The sequence below is a fragment of the Hyperoodon ampullatus genome (assembly GCF_949752795.1).
Source record: "Hyperoodon ampullatus genome assembly, chromosome: 8".
In the NCBI taxonomy this organism is placed as follows: domain Eukaryota; kingdom Metazoa; phylum Chordata; class Mammalia; order Artiodactyla; family Ziphiidae; genus Hyperoodon; species Hyperoodon ampullatus.
The window spans coordinates 96,307,937-96,325,563 of record NC_136921.1 but is presented as its reverse complement, the minus strand read 5'-3'; the positions used below and the strand labels follow the sequence as shown (position 1 = coordinate 96,325,563).

Genomic DNA, 17,627 nt, shown 5'->3' with positions numbered 1-17,627 from the left:
ATGCTTATATGAATACGTTTATTTTACCTATCTCAATAGGTTAAAAATGGTATGAATACTTTCTAACCAAACACAGAACATTCACAGCTGAGATTTATCTGATGAGCCTGTGATTCAATCAAGAGCAACCTCTGCCCAGGCACAGGAGTGTGATAGATATTTCAGAATCAACTCATCACATAATACCTACTTTGCAAGACCTCAGGGGTTTTTAACTTTGGGACTGGAAAAATAATAAAAGGAGTTATATGACATATACGAAAATAAAACCATGCATCATCTGTGGATGGGTTTACTAAACATTTTTATTCAAGAACACAACATATTACAATGTGTTCAACACAGGTGTAATTGTTTTAAATCACTAATCCCTTCCCAAAAGCGATGGTAAACTCCTCCGAATACCAATTACTGGAACAGACTCCACACTAGAGCTCATCTCCTCTTTCTGAAGCATCTCCAGAGCTAGTTCTTTCCTTTTTGAGTCTCATTCTGTTTCTTGACTGGTTGACTCTAGAAGGACTCAGACTATCTTTGCATTTTCTCATTGTACAGTCAACACAGTATATAGACTTATTAGCTGCTATCATTAACAGTAAAATAGCTCCTAGCTCATGCTGTGATTGCTGCCACATAAGACTCTCTTGAACATTGTACATTTCTGTGAGTCCTTGGGTGGGTTCCCTCATGGTTTCCTTCCTATGTGCTCTGCTTACATTTGTTCTCAATTTTAAAAAATGTGTTGTATTGAAGTATAGTTGACTTACAATGTTGTGTTAAGTACTTCTGTACAGCAAAGTGATTCAGTTTCATATATATATATTCTTTTCTGTTATGGTTTATCATAGGATATTGAATATACTTCCCTGTGCTATAGAGTAGGACCTTGTTGTTTATCTGTTCTGTATATAAACGCTTACATCTGCTAACCCCAACCTCCCATTCCATCCCTTCCTCAACCCTTGGCAACCACCAGTCTGTTCTCTATGTCTGTGATTCTGTCTCTGTTTCATAGATAGGTTCATTTGTGTCATATTTTAGATTCCACATATAAGTGATATCATGTGGTATTTGTCTTTCTCTTTCTGACTTCACTTAGTATGATAATCTCTAGTTGCATCCATGTTGCTGCAAACGGCATTATTTCATTCTTTTTATGGTTGAGTAGTATTACATTGTATAGATGCACCACATCATCTTTATCCATGCATCTGTCAATGGACATTTAGGTTGTTTCCATGTCTTGGTTATTGTGAATAGTGCTGCTACGAACATAGGGGTGCATGCATCTTTTTGAGTTATAGTTTTGTCTGGATATATGCCCAGAAGTGGGATTGCTGGATCATATCTTAATTCTAGTTTTAGTTTTCTGAGGAACCTCCATACTGTGTTCCTTAGTGGCTGTACAAATTTGCATTCCCATCAACAGTGTAGGAGGGTTCCCTCTTCTCCACACCCTCTCTAGCATTTGTTATTTGTAGATTTTTTTAATGATGGCCATTCTGACTGCTGTGAGGTGGTACCTCATTGTAATTTTGATTTGCATTTCTGTAGTAATTAGCGATGTTGAGCATCTTTTCATGTGCTTACTGGCCATCTGTATGTCTTCTTTGGAGAAATGTCTATTTAGGTCTTCTGCCCATTTTTCTTTTCTTTTTTTTTAAATTTATTTTATTTTTGGCTGCATTGGGTCTTTCTTGCTGCATGCAGGCTTTCTCTAGTTGCAGTGAGCGGGGGCTACTCTTTGTCACGGTGTGCAGGCTTCTCATTGTAGTGGCTTCTCTCGTTGCAGAGCACGGGCTCTAGGTGCGCAGGCTTCAGTAGTTGTGGTGCGCATGCTTAGTTGCTCCGTGGCATGTGGGATCTTCCCAAACCAGGGCTCAAACCCGTGTCCCCTGCATTGGCAGATGGATTCTTAACCACTGTGCTACCAGGGAAGCCCCTGCCCATTTTTCAATTGAATTGTTTATTTTGGGGGGTTGAGTTGTATGAGATGTTTTTATATTTTGGAAATTAAGCCCTTGTCAGTCTCATCATTTGCAAATTTTTTCTCCCATTCTGTAAGTTGTCTTTTTGTTTATGGTTTCCTTGGCTGTACAAAAGCTTTTGATTCGGCCCCATTTGTTTATTTTTGTTTTTATTTCTATTGCTTTGGGAGACTGACATACGAAAACATTTGTGTGATTTATGTCAGAGAATGTTTTGCCTATGATCTCTTCTAGGAGTTTTATGATGTCATGTCTTATATTTAAGTCTTTAAGCCATTTTGAGTTTATTTCTGTGTATGGTACGAGAGTGTTCTAACTTCACTGATTTACATGTGGCTGTCCAACTTTCCCAGCACCACTTGCTGAAGAGACCGTCTTTTTCCCATTGTATATCCTTGCCTCCTTTGTCAAAGGTTAATTGACCGTAGGTGTGTGGGTTTATTTCTGGGCTCTCTGTTCTTTCCATTGATCCATATCTGTTTTTGTGCCAGTATCATGCTGATGTGATTACTGTGGCTTTGTAGAATTGTCTGGAGTCTGAGAGGGTTATGCCTCTTGCTTTGTTCTTTTTCCTCACGATTGCTTTGGCAGTTCTGGGTCTTTTATGGTTCCATATGAATTTTAGGATTATTTGTTCTACTTCTGTGAAAAATGTCATGGGTAATTTGGGATTGCCTGAAATCTGTAGATTGCTTTGGGTAGTATGGCCATTTTAACAACATTAATTCTTCCAATCCAAGAACATGGGATATCTTTTCCATTTCTTTGAATCATCTTCAGTTTCCTTTTTAATATTTTATAGTTCTCAGCATTAAGTCTTTCATCTCCTTGGTCAGGTTTATTCCTAAGTATTTTATATTTTTGGACGCGACTTAAAAAGGGATTATTTTTGTTCATTCCCTTTATGATATTTTGTTGTTAGTGTAAAGAAATGCAACAGAGGGGCTTCCCTGGTGGTGCAGTGGTTGAGAGTCCGCCTGCCAATGCAGGACACATGGGTTCGAGCCCTGGTCTGGGAAGATCCCACATGCCACGGAGCAGCTGGCCCCGTGAGCCACAATTACTGAGCCTGCGCATCTGGAGCCTGTGCTCCGCAACAAGAGAGGCCGCGATAGTGAGAGGCCCGCACACCGCGATGAGGAGTGGCCCCCACTTGCCACAACTACAGAAAGCCCTCGCACAGAAACGAAGACCCAACACAGCCATAAATAAATAAATAAAATTAAAAAAAAAAAGAGCTGGTGACACGTATGTGCGCCGAGACAGCGTGAATTGGGAAAAAAAAAAAAAAAAAAAAACCTCAATAGGTTACCAGAGTAATTCAAGGTAAACTACAAATAAAGGATAATTGAGACAGAACCCAATTTAAAAAAAAAAAAAAAGAAATGCAACAGATTTCTGTATGTTAATCTTGTATCCTGCTACTTTGCTGAATCCAATTATCAGTTCTAGTAGTTTGTGTGTGGAGTCTTTTCTATATAGAGTATCATGTCTTCTGCATATAATGACAATTTTTTTTTTTAAAGAAGATGTTGGGGGTAGGAGTTTATTAATTAATTTATTTTCGCTGTGTTGGGTCTTCGTTCCTGTGCGAGGGCTTTCTCTAGTTGCGGCGAGCGGGGGCCACTCTTCATCACGGTGCACGGGCCTCTCACTGTCGTGGCCTCTCTTGTTGCGGAGCACAGGCTCCAGATGTGCAGGCTCAGTAGTTGTGGCTCACAGGCCTAGTTGCTCCGCGGCATGTGGGATCCTCCCAGACCAGGGCTTGAACCCACGTCCCCTGCATTAGCAGGCAGATTCTCAACCACTGCGCCACTGGGGAGGCCCAATAATGACAATTTTACCTCTTCCCTTCCAATTTGGATACATTTTCTTTTTCTTGCCTGATTGCTGTGGCTAGGACTTCCAATACTATGCTGAATAGAAGTGGTGAGAGTGGGCAGCCTTGTCGTGTTCCAGATTTTAGCAGGAAGGCTTTTAGCTTTTCACCATTGAGAATTATATTGGCTGTGTGTTTGTCATAAATAGTTTTTATTATGTTGAGATATGATCCCTCTATACCCACTTTGGTAAGTTATCATGAATGGATATTGAATTTTATCAAATGCCTTTTCTTATCTATTGAGATGATCATGTGGTGTTTGTCTTTTCTTTTGTTGATGTGGTGCATCACATTAATTTGTGTATGTTGAACCATCCTTTTGATCCTGGGATGAATCCAACTTGGTTATGGTGTATGATCTTTTTTGTGTTGTTGGATTTGGTTTGCTAATATTTTGTTGAGAATTTCTGCATCTATATTCATCAAAGATACTGGCCTGTAATTTTCTTTTTTGGTTGTATCTTTCTCTGGTTTTCGTATACATTTGTTCTTAATTTTTAACTTCAGGCTGTAATGAAAAGTTTCCTGAAGGGGGCCTCTAAGATGACATCTCCTTGGAGATAAAAATTCCTTTTCCTGCTTACCAAATTTCTCCCTTTGAAGTAACTGGCAGACAGGTAGTAAGACCTCCTAATCTAAATCTTTGCTACTAAAAGTACAGTTCATGGACTAGAAGCATCAACTTCACCGGAGTGCTTCTAGTAATGCAGAAATTTGGACCCCAGAAAGTAGGACCCAGACCTACTCAATCAGAATCTTCATTTCCACAGAATCTCAGGTGATTTGATTTCTATGCATATTAAAGTTTGAGAAGCATTACTCTAAGTGGTATTCCATTAGAAAATTTTTTTGTTCCAAAGAACAAAATTTCTTTGTTGAAAATTGGAACTCAGTAATGTCCACCTTTCACGTAACAGGAGAGTCAGGGTCCTTTGCCAGTCCCTAGTTCTATTGCTTGAAAGACCACAGTGAAGATAAATGATTCAGACCTGGATCTACAAGTTCAGGTTCTCTCTTCCACATAATGCCTAATTTGCCATACCTCATCTACATGTTACCCTGTTTCTACCCATCATCATTACCACCACCACCACCACAAATCTTATTGAGCTATGCCAAGTGCATTTATATTCATACTAACAACTCTATGAAAGAGGTACTGTTATTACCATCCCAGTTCTACATAGCAGACATCTGAACCCAGCTTGAGCCTTAACCACTAGAAACATGTACAACCTTGTCAAGTCAATGACTGCATGAATCTCGTATATACTAGCCCTCTTACTTTAAATATTTTGTTACCCTTTCTAGTGATCTAGTACGTTGCTTTCTGAGAAAGTACCTGTAGAAATAGAGTGATACCTAACCACTTTTATTTAACAAAAATACTACTATTACTAGCTATAAGCATAATTATACTGAAAAAATAGGTATTCTATTAAAATGTGCATGTATTTATGAACAAAAAGTAGCATTTACATTTCTATATTTCACAAAGCCAAACACATGACATTTAATAATATTTTTTATAAATTTATTTATTTATTTATTTATTTTTGGCTGCGTTGGGTCTTGGTTGCTGGGCACGGGCTTTCTCTAGTTGCGGCGAGTGGGGGCTACTCTTTTTTGCGGTGCGCAGGCTTCTCATTGCGGTGGCTTCTCTTGTTGTGGAGCACAAGATCTAGGCGTGCAGGTTTCAGTAGTTGTGACATGTGGGCTCAGTAGTTGTGTCTTGTGGGCTCTAGAGCACAGGCTCAGTAGTTGTGGCACATGGGCTTAGTTGCTCCGTGGCATGTGGGATCTTCTCGGACCAGGGATTGAACCCGTGTCCCCTGCATTGGCAGGTGGATTCTTAACCACTGCACCACCAGGAAAGTCCCAATATTTTTAAAGGCATAAAATTATAAAGAAGTATATTTTGTAAAGTGTGTTACACTGCCAAGTTGCTCTCTTAGGAAAATTAAGAGATTTATGCACATTAGAATCAAGAACCAAAAATAATTTAGTATAAAACATGAATCTCTGTTTTAAAATATGGTTGCATATCATTTGAATGTTCAAATTGAGTACACTTGTCATTCAATACTACTTTTATTAATTCCATAAAAGTGTATTTATGACATCAAGGCTGATTCAAGGGACATTTTTGTAAATCTAAATCAATAGGGGCATCAAAAGTATAGAATGTAGGTTCTATAAAACCACAAGAACATAGAAATATTTACAAAATGCCTATTTTATCTATAGTTGTGTGATCTCCTCTTAAGTAGTATATATAAGGTAACTTCTCAAGTTTCCTTCAATTTTTTTCTCCTAAGCCTAGAGGTTAATCAGTTTATTTAAGATATTTTGTCATCACTTCAAATATTTTTATTTCTAAAATAAAGCAACATTCTTTTCTCAGTTCCACTTCTAAGTCATTCTGGTCTGCTCTTCAAATTGCTTTCCTATTCATTCCAACTTCATGTTACCTACATTTAATATGCTTTTCTATCCATTAAAGAACACATTAGATTTTTTTTTAATGGACAAAAAGAGACAATATAATTCCTAAATGTATTGATTCTTTCAAAGGTCTAAACAATGTACTTTATTAACTTTCCTTAAAACATGCTCTTAACTCATTCTTTATACTTCCATTTTCCCAAACTCAGAACCTTAAAAAGTGTGGGTACCCAGCAACCTTTTGAGTGAACAGAGTGAACACGTAAACTAGTTAATCGTTGTACACAAAAGATTAGCCTCCATTGGGATATCCTACTGGAGGAAATGGCCCCTGGCATTTGTTTGACATGTTTCTTTGAGTACACTTCTGATTTGTTGCTGGGCACACCAACATTCTGTACACAAGCTGTTACTTATTCATTAGGAGAAACAGAGCATCAGTTGTGAAAATGAGAACAAAAAAAGGTGAAGGGCCTCACCTTACAATAATAAATGGAAATAAAAAACTGTATAGGAGAGAGCTATTAATTAGGTAAGACATCTTAACTTTGTACATTTAGAATGCAGCTAGAGTGTTAACTAAATGCTTTCAATATTCATAAATGATTCTAACAGCCATACATAACCTACTACAACTTAGATCCTTAATTTAATTATAAGATAGAATGTTTTGTCTTCCGACTTCCTAAGTGCTATCAATTCTTCCTTTCCAGGAAAGGGTAAAAAAAACAAAAACAAGAAACTGTGCTTCAGTTCTGCTGTATTCTCCCAACTAGCACTACACTCCCATTTGGACAGGTCAGGAGAATGGGCAGTACACCATCTCTTCAGGAATCCCTGAAACATACTTTTTTTTACATTATCTTACATGCACTTTACTGCATTCTTATTTTCCTCTACAACAAGTTGAATGCTGTAAACCTAAAACTGCTCTAAAAATAATGTCTTTAAAAAAAAAAAAAAAGAGGTGAGACATCCAGCTGAGCTTAATTGTCTTAATTGGTGTAAGACAATTTATTATTGTCTTAATTGGTGTAAGACAATTATTTTAAATGTTACAGAAATTCAACTTAATGTTCTTAGAGGAACAGTACTTACTTCAAGTCTGAGAAGCTGCCCATTTTTGTCAATGGTACATCATTCACAGTGGCTCCCAACTTCCATATCACCATTTCAAGTTTCGTTTTCCTTCTATGCCTTCTTCATTCAGGCTGTTAGCACAACAGGTACAAGCTGTACACAGCTTGGGCTCTTAAAAACATGCCTTCGCCAATCATATAGTAATTCAAACTCAATGTATAACCTTTGCTAATATTCTTGATAACTTAAACCCTATCCTTTCCACTTCCCATTCTTCAAGACTTTACTCAAACCGAATCTTCTTGGTGAAGACTTACTTCTCCAACCACCCCAGGCTACACTTTTGCAGATTCTTTTTATGATCTTCATATTTTTCATTTGATACTTTAAACTTACCCATTAAGAAAAAAAAATGTCCTGTCCTTCCATCTAGACCCTCTCTCATTCATTTCAGCAGCTAGCATGGTGGTGTCAATATAGTAGCTTTCAAATGTTCAAGTACACAAAGATTTAGAATGGAAAGAGGAGATGAAGTTCATTTTATTTGACTTATAAACTGTGTAAGGGATTTGCCCATTGACTCAGACTGTTATTCCAGTTGTATTACCTCTCATTTTGATTGTCAAATTCTGGGTATCTTGTATTGTCAGAAATGAACTATAAGTGGCTACAAAGCTGATTAGTTAAAAATCATTGATATCTGTATAACTATTAACGTTGGGTGTTTGGCTTATACGTATCATTGCAATTATGAGAATCAAGTAATCAAATTGCTGAATAATTTGGCCAAAGACTAAGGTAATATTTTAATGTCTGTTCTTTGTAGTTTAACAGTGCATTTTAAAGAAAAGTCTTATTTTGCCTCAGATGGTAATCATTAGGACCACAGAACTGGATGAGAGCAAGAGGCATCAGTGTGCACTCTTTCTCCAGGGTGGTCTAGTCTTAACCATTTTTGAAAGCATCATAGAGGCCTCTTGAGGAAAAGAGAATTTTAGCCTATTAGGTTATATGCTCCAATTCTTTTGGACCTTATTTGTTACTCATCAAATCTTATCCAAATTCTTCATGTTGTGGTTCAAGAAAAGAAATCACTAAAAACATGTTAGGCAAAATAAATACTTTATTAATTTTTTTTTTTTAGAAATCAGCCTTTGTGTGATAATTCAAACATTTAAAAACCTTTTAGATATTCTTTCAAAGTATACTGTTAACATCTCAACCACTTTTGATTAAAATTTCATACAAAGAAATATGATAGGAGTTGAAAATTATAAATGCTAAAGAATAATTCTAGTAACATTTGGTTGTTACTTTACACATTTATTTAACATATATGAAACCAAATAGGAAACTACCTTCCTTTTTTTCCCCATAAAACAAACAGTTCTCACTGGTTAAAAATGAATTAAACCATCTATTATGAGAAAAACAAATCTAAATTACTTCCATTTTGAAAAAACAAAACCAGCTTATTCATTTCTATCCATTCAAGTCACAGGCCCCATTATTTTGGCAATACTCCACTATTTAGTCTAGAAGAAGAAACATCTTATAATAAAGAAGTCTGGAAAACGCAATAAGTACATAGTGTTTAACCTAAGGCATGTTTCCAAAAAAAAAAAAAAAAACTACATAAGCTATAATAAAATTGCAATTGTCTTGGGTAAAGTAACAATGCTTTACAGTGTAAGAACATTAAGTAGTTTTAGGTAACATATAAATTCTATCCTACTGCTATTAGTAACCTCCTCAAGAATTAAGAGCAATTTTTACAAGAGAACAATTTTTCTTCTTGGAAGTGACACTAATTAACAGCAGTGGAGGGAAAAATCATTGGTTGTTTCAAGCTCTCAAAAAATGAATCAGTTATTGCACAGTAAATACCTCATAGAGGTCAGTGTTTTAAGAAGCTAGTCTGAAGAAATATGTTATTTATAAGTTGGTTAAGTCTGGAAGTTTTCAAGTTTTAAAATTAATTCTTCCTAGGGAATCAATTGGAAAATATTGACATACAAATAAATATTAGGCTTTTCAAATGGCTACAGTTTTAATAGTTTAGAAAAGAAATACAGTCAGCAAAGTGCCTAAGTTTCTATGTTTTTTAAAAAGATATGCACAGAAGAAATAAACATTGTACACTGTATACAGTAGCCCAGCTCAGCAGCAAGTATCTTCTGAAGCACAAATGACACCTCCACCAGTGTATATCATTGATAACTCCAATATCACACAGCTAATAGGACCCATGCCAATCTTAAAAAAGAAAGAGAAGTGAACATTACACATTTTTCAGTTACTACTGAAAGGTCTTTAAAAGGGAGGATGAGAATATTCTGTTAAAAATATATATATACACATATATATGTATATATATATGTGTATATATATATATGATCCTCCTTTATAAATTATGACATGATTAGATATGGGACCTATGGGATATGTTTCTTTAAAAGACAAAGATACTAAAAATTTATGATTAAGGCTTGAAGTCTTGATCCATAAATTGTACATTTGAAATAACATTAAAACCAGTGCTATCAAAATAAAACTCAGGTTTGAAGGTCCCAATTTCCCCAATTCCAGAATTTATTTACTATAATGAAATTTCAATAAAATGACAAAATATCAATAATCCCTTGGAGGTTTGAGATTATGAGATTTGACTTGCTTACACTTCAAATGAGGTTGTAAGAGGTTTTCACACTGCAGGATAACATATTACATACTTTCTATAAATCAAAATTTAGCTAGAGAAACAGACCTGTATACTAAAAAAAAAAAAAAAGTATTAAAAACTAAATACTAATTTACATTTAGCTAAACAAAAAAATTCAGAAAAATTTACCTATAAATTCCATTTAATGACTATCTTGCTTAGAATTAGATGCTTTACTTGAAGATACTGCTGCCAGAAGTCCACTTACAATTTCCCGTCTGATTTCCCCAACAATAGACTCTTTAATCTAGAATGGAAGAAGAGGAAAATAAGAATTTAACAATATGACTATAATCCATTTTATTCTATTTTCAGAAAAATAAATAAATAGCATTTAATTCCTGCAGTCAGCTAAACTATAGAGAAAACTACAACCTTCATGTAAACCCTTCATGAAATACAGAGAGCAAGTAGGGAATCACATCCATCTATCCTCAAACTCAGATCACATTCTGAGGTCTTGTCTAGCACAACTCAGATAGCTCCATTATAAAATATCACAATTCTCAAGTTGAGAACATTAACAAACATTAGATTTAAAAACTTCATTAGATAATTTGCCCCATGACACAAAATAACCTGAAAGAACTGATTAAATGTTAGGTTCACTTTTATGTTTTTTGTTAATGTCTATCTTTGTTTGGTAACCAGCAGGATACTCAAGTATTCTCATTGTTAAGAAAACCTATTAGTGGCAAAATAATATACAGGTGTATTGCCTGTTTATACTAACTGAAAGCAAAGTATCTAAAGAAGTTACATATTATTCTAACCTAACGTGCATTTTAAGTGAAAAGAAGAAATGATCATTTAGTACAATTTAGTTTAAAACATGAAAACAAATCCTCTAATCAACCATAAACTAAAGAAATAAATTTTTATTTAGTTGTATGGTACATTTGTCACCTGTCTGAAAATTTTGCTTCGGACAAGGATTATGTCATTTTATTGTTGGAAAAGGCAAACAGACCTAGGGGCAATGACAATTCCATCAAGATTTTCTTCTCCAGATGTCCAAACACTACACATGCTCTCTACGCCTTTTTCTCTCTAACAATATAGCATCACCTCTGAATAGCCCTTTGTGAAGGCTTTAAATGTGTATTTCCTGAAATAAGTTGATAATGCCTTCCCAAATTAGCACTTGAGACACTCTCAACCAACTTTTAAAAATTCTACATTTCCAGTTTCCTGTCAGCCTGATCTGTTCCCTTCAATGTTCCTAAGTACATCCTGAACACATCTCAATTGAAGTCTTTCCAAAAATGGCTCTGTATTAATGTCATGCAAAATTGGTACACAATACATATTTATACGTAAGTATTCAGGGAAACAAATGCTCCTTAGCTATCAGCCATCTGTACTGAAACATATTTAAATAAATAGAAGCTTTGCATCTTACCTTCTACCAATATTTCTAAGCTTTAAACAACAAAACATCAAAAGTTTCTTAAGTTCATAGTACTTCAGATTCATTTTTTAAACAAATATGTATTGGATACAAATATTATGAAAACCAGAATCTCTTTGCCACAGTATACAAGTGCAAATGCAGTGTGTTGAATCAGATCCTCTGTAAGTCTATATTTACAAAAGACAGTGTGTAGCAGTCTTTCAGTCCTGTTGTCCAATGCACATCTCATCGTACTTCATCATTCAAAAACAAACTAGCTAGAAAGTATCCTCTACAAACCAAAATGTGTGCCAACATTTGGGGGGGTGTGGGGTACAGATATTACTGGAGTAAAGCATAAAAGAGTCTCTACCAAGGATGTTATAATCTAGATGGGCACAAAATGAATATTGTTTCATGAAATATTGAAAGGAGAAAATTATTTATTAATTCATTAATGACATAAGAACAAATTTTAAAAAATGAGAGACTACTATGGGCTAGAAGAGGAAAAAAATAAATTCTCAGAGAATAGCAGTCTTTAACATAGTAATGAAAAAGGAAAATTTCAGACAATAGTGAGGATGAAAACTGTAGCAAGAGTACCTTGGAGACACAGCAAAAAGAAGCCTAGCCAACAAGACAGTTCCTACTAGGTAAAGAGTACAGGGGAATTAGAATAGAAACGGGGAGCTCAAATGGAAATTAATCAATGTATCCTGGCACACAGTAAGTGCTCAGTGAATGTTTGAATAAATGCATCAATGAGAGAGTGAGACAGCGCATGCCTGAGAGAGACAGTATCAGACACAAAAAGGAACAGAAAGTAGAAAAACAAAGGACTACAGACTAGCACTGAAAATGACAAAATGCCTTTGATAATTTATTGAAGTAATAAATGTATGAACAAATAAATTAGTTCCAAAGTCTCCCACGCTACAGAGAGGTGGGAAGGATTAGTAGTGAGAAAATCAGTGGGATGGATGGTGACGTCACCTTTATAACTTTCAAAAAGTAAGACAGGCTGAAGACAGACTACTTGAGATTAAGGAAGGAATGCACATTGGCAAATAAACAGGCTGACAGCAAGCCTGAAGTGTGGGGCAACACGTCCATTTACTACGCATCTACTGAGTTACTGAGTGCTTCCTGTGTGGCAGCCATTATATCAAGGGATCACTAATAGACTGTAATAAGAACACATGCAAGCTGTGTATTTACTAAAATACATGTTAAAGCTTGCTAGATGAAATGTAATAGATACAAAAAGGCATGAACCAAGCCTGGGAACTTCAATAAACAAAGTACTCTCTACACAGAGCAATCTATGTTTATGCTTTGATATGTAATTCTGTTCCATTTGCTTCTGTGGGCAGATGCTCATTTATTCTATTAAGTAATCTTCTTACTTACTTTTTTTTTTTTAAAGTAACTATGAACAGTTTCAGGCCACTGATTACATACATCACAGACCACCTGAGCAAATTCCAAGAGTGTGTACATGTCCCCACTACAACATATGCAATCTGCACAGGAATGGGGTATCTTTCATCTGACAAAAGCTTAGTTATTAAATGAGTGTACTGAATATTTGCAAGAACTTCCAGTGTTTTCCTTCAAAAGAATTCTACTGCATTAAACTACTGCATTAACACATTATAAATAATGAAAGCATTCTTTTAAAAAGTTCACATATGGTGAAATAATGGAAACAAAGGCCTGATAGATATCATTGTTTCATGCACCCATGACTGCAGTAAGAAAAGTTCCCTGAAAGTGTCTGCCAAACATGTTTAATTCTCACCTACAAAACTGTTCAACCCAAGCTTAAATCTTGCCTTCATGAATAGTGGCTTTGTTAATGGAGTTAGAGACCCATAATTTACTGGGAAGACAATCTAATTTTCTTGGTAGCTGATACAACAAGCTTAAAAAAATTGGAATTCAGTACCATGTATATTTAAGTAAAAAGATTACCAATTTTAAATGAACAGAATCAAGACTAATCTGAATTTTAAATATTTTGTAAATAAAGTTTAACAGAACACCATTGTAATTGAGCTAAGATGATAACCCAAATTATTTGTTTAAATTGTAAATGGCATTAGACGAACTTATCTATTAACACATGCTTTTAAACTGCTTCAGAAGAGTTTATTTTCTTAAGGACATCAGTATTCCTTTTTTTTTTTTTAACCTGGTTCTCTGATGCTTTATTTTTTTTTAACATTTTTACTGGAGTATAATTGCTTTACAATGGTGTGTTAGTTTCTGCTTTGTTCAAAGTGAATCAGTTATACATATACATATATCCCCACATCTCTTCCCTCTTGCGTCTCCCTCCCTCCCACCCTCCCTATCCCACCCTTCTAGCTGGTCACATAGCACCGAGCTGATCTCCCTGTGCTATGCGACTGCTTCCCACTAGCTATCTATTTTACATTTGGTAGTGTATATATGTCCATATAGACACTACCACTCTCACTTTGTCCCAGTTTACCCATCCCCCTCCCTGTGTCCTCAAGTCCATTCTCTAGTAGGTCTGTCTTTATTCCTGTCTTGCCCCTAGGTTCTTCATGACCATTTTTTTTTTTTTTAGATTCCATATATATGTGTTAGCATACAGTATTTGTTTTTCTCTTTCTGACTTACTTCACTCTGTATGACAGACTCTAGGTCCATCCACCTCACTACAAATAACTCAATTTCATTTCTTTTTTTTTTTTTTTTTTTTGCGGTACGCGGGCCTCTCACTGTTGTGGCCTCTCCCATTGCGGAGCACAGGCTCCAGACGCGCAGGCCCAGCGGCCATGGCTCATGGGCCCAGCCGCTCCGCGGCATGTGGGATCTTCCCGGACCAGGGCACGAACCCGTGTCCCCTGCACTGGCAGGCAGACTCTCAACCACTGCGCCCCCAGGGAAGCCCACAATTTCATTTCTTTTTATGGCTGAGTAATATTCCATTGTATATATGTGTCACATCTTCTTTATCCATTCATCTGTCAATGGACACTTAGGTTGGTTCCATGTCCTGGCTAAATACAGCTGCAGTGAACATTGTGGTACATAACTCTTTTTGAATTATGGTTTTCTCAGGGTCTATGCCCAGTAGTGGGATTGCTGGGTCATATGGTAATTCTATTTTTAGTTTTTTAAGGAACCTCCATACTGTTCTCCATAGTGGCTGTATCAATTTACATTCCCACCAACAGTGTATGAGGGTTCCCTTTGCTCCACACCCTCTCCAGCATTTATTGTTTGTAGATATTTTGATGATGGCCATTCTGACTGGTGTGAGATGATATCGCATTGTAGTTTTGATTTGCATGTCGCTAATGATTAATGATGTTGAGCATTCTTTCATGTGTTTGTTTGTAGTCTGTATATCTTCTCTGGAGAAATGTCTATTTAGGTCTTCTGACCATTTTTGGATTGGTTTGTTTGTTTTCCTGATATTGAGCTGCATGAGCTGCTTGTAAATTTTGGAGATTAATCCTTGTCAGTTGCTTCATTTGTAAATATTTTCTCCCATTCTGAGGGTTGTCTTTTCATCTTGTTTATGGTTTCCTTTGCTGTGCAAAAGCTTTTAAGTTTCATTAGGTCCCATTTGTTTATTTTTGTTTTTATTTCCGTTTCTCTAGGAGCTGGGTCAAAAAGGATCTTGCTGTGATTTATGTCAGTGTGTTCTTCCTATGTTTTCCTCTAAGAGTTTATAGTGTCTGGCCTTACATTTAGGTCTTTAAGTCATTTTGAGTTTATTTTTGTGTATGGTGTTAGGGAGTGTTCTAATTTCATTCTTTTACATGTAGCTGTCCAGTTTTTCCAGCACCACTTATTGAAGAGGCTGTTTATTCTCCATTGTATATTCTTGCCTCCTTTATCAAAGATAAGGTGACCATATGTGCATGGGTTTATCTCTGGGCTTTCTATCTTGTTCCATTGATCTATACTTCTGTTTTTGTGCCAGTACCATATTGTCTTGATTACTATAGCTTTGTAGTATAGTCTGAAGTCAGGGAGCCTGATTCCTCCAGCTCCGTTTTTCTTTCAAAAGATTGCTTTGGCTATTTGGGGTCTTTTTTGTTTCCATACAGATTGTGAATTTTTTTGTTCTAGTTCTGTGAAAAATGCCAGTGGTAGTTTGATAGGGATTGCACTGAATCTGTAGATTGCTTTGGGTAGTAGAGTCATTTTCACAATGTTGATTATTCCAATCCAAGAACATGGTATATCTCTCCGTTTGTATCATCTTTAATTACTTTCATTAGTGTCTTATAGTTTTCTGCATACAGGTCTTTTGTCTCCTTAGGTAGGTTTATTCCTAGGTATTTTATTCTTTTTGTTGCAATGGTAAATGGGAGTGTTTTCTTAATTTCACTTTCAGATTTTGCATCATTAGTGTATAGGAGTGCAAGGGATTTCTGGGCATTAATTTTGTATCCTGCTACTTTACCAAATTCATGGATTAGCTCTAGTAGTTTTCTGGTAGCATCTTTAGGATTCTCTATGTTTAGTATCATGTCATCTGCAAAAAGTGACAGCTTTACTTTTTTTTCCAATTTGGATTCCTTTTTTTTCTTTTTCTTCTCTGCTTGCTGTGGCTAAAACTTCCAAAATTATGTTGAATAATAGTAGTGAGAGTGGACATCCTTGTTTTGTTCCTGATCTTAGAGGAAATGCTTTCAGTTTTTATCCACTGAGAATGATGTTTGCTGTGGGTTTGTCATATATGGCCTTTATTATGTTGAGGTAGGTTCCCTCTATGCCCACTCTCTGGAGAGTTTTTATCATAAATTGGTGTTGAATTTTGTCAAAAGCTTTTTCTACATCTATTGAGATGATCATATGGTTTTTCTCCTTCAATTCGTTAATATGGTGTATCACATTGATGATTGATTTGCGTATACTGGAGAATCCTTGCATTCCTGGGATAAACCCCACTTGATCATGGTGTATGATCCTTTTAATGTGCTGTTGGATTCTGTTTGCTAGTATTTTGTTGAGGATTTTTGCATCTCTGTTCATCAGTGATATTGGTCTGTAGTTTTCTTTTTTTTCTTTCTTTTTTTTTTTTTTAGTATTCCTTCTTATGCCTTGTTTGATCTACTACATATTTTGCTTGCTAAGTCCTTCTTTGTAGACAGTTAAAAGGGTCAATGCTAAGCCAAAGTTTGTCCAAACTATGCCAAATTCTGAATTAGGGAGTTTCTAATTAACAGGTTTAATAACAATTTCTGAAAAATTCTTCAAACATTTGCCTTGCATATCAGTCTTCAAATTATAAAACCTTCCATATTTGATGGGAGGTTCTTATAAATGATTAATTCTCTAGCACCACCACATTATGATGGAAACAACAAACTTTTCTACATGTTCGCTATGTTCTGTCAGCCAAAAAATCAATGTTCTGGCTTAGGGATGCTTTACCCCCAGGAAATTACTTACAGCACATATCAGGTCATCCATTAACAACTTTAAAAATGAGGACTCAAGTGTGCATTAAGGGAGTATTTGTGCTAAATGAGTACATAAAGTCCAGTTTCCAAGGAAAATTTTCAAACCAAAACAAGCTAAAGGGAACAAAAATATCACATTTCTGGGCGTGGGGAGAGTACCTTAAAACTTATTTCCTCAGTTAACATATATATTGTGGAGAAAAATAGTTTTTTGAGTAAAACTCAATTCTACTCACAAATTGATCTTTGATGTGAAACACATAAATAAGAATGAATTATAATCAGTCACACCTAACTAACTGAGCAAGGTAGATGTACAGACCCTGCTAAATATCTGCCAGCCACAATCAGCCTACAAAAGTAATTACATTTGTAGGACAAATAAATTTATAGAATTAAGACCTTTTAAACTTTAAGTTGGTAATTCATGTCATGAAAAGAAATTACATACATGCAGTCTCATCAGCTAGAATGCTTGTTCTGTAAATGTGAATTTGTCTGAATGTCAGCTGAACCAGGGAACAGAGTACCCAAACTGTACAAACATTATAAACACCTACCAGCTATGTCAGTTCACTGTGTTATAAAGCACACCTATCTGCATCTGGCATTAAAACTTTCTGCTGGATTTCATGTCACCCTCCTCCACCACTTCACAATA

At 35.7% G+C, this 17,627-nt stretch overlaps 1 protein-coding gene across 2 annotated transcripts in view; it reads right to left on the bottom strand.

The window, feature by feature from the left end:
- Positions 1–8,500: 8,500 nt before the first annotated feature.
- ITPRID2 (ITPR interacting domain containing 2) overlaps positions 8,501–17,627 on the bottom strand; it is a gene marked incomplete at its 5' end in the record, with an annotated part of 38,966 nt that continues 29,839 nt past the window's right edge. The window contains 2 exons of one of the 2 annotated variants that reach the window (XM_079710548.1): positions 9,516–9,651; positions 10,247–10,364. In XM_079710548.1, the coding sequence (XP_079566674.1) occupies positions 10,260–10,364 (105 nt within the window). In that variant the 3' untranslated portion in view covers positions 9,516–9,651; positions 10,247–10,259. Of the gene's footprint in view, positions 9,652–10,246; positions 10,365–17,627 lie in introns of both variants that reach the window. The other variant, XM_079710547.1, reaches the window with a different exon arrangement.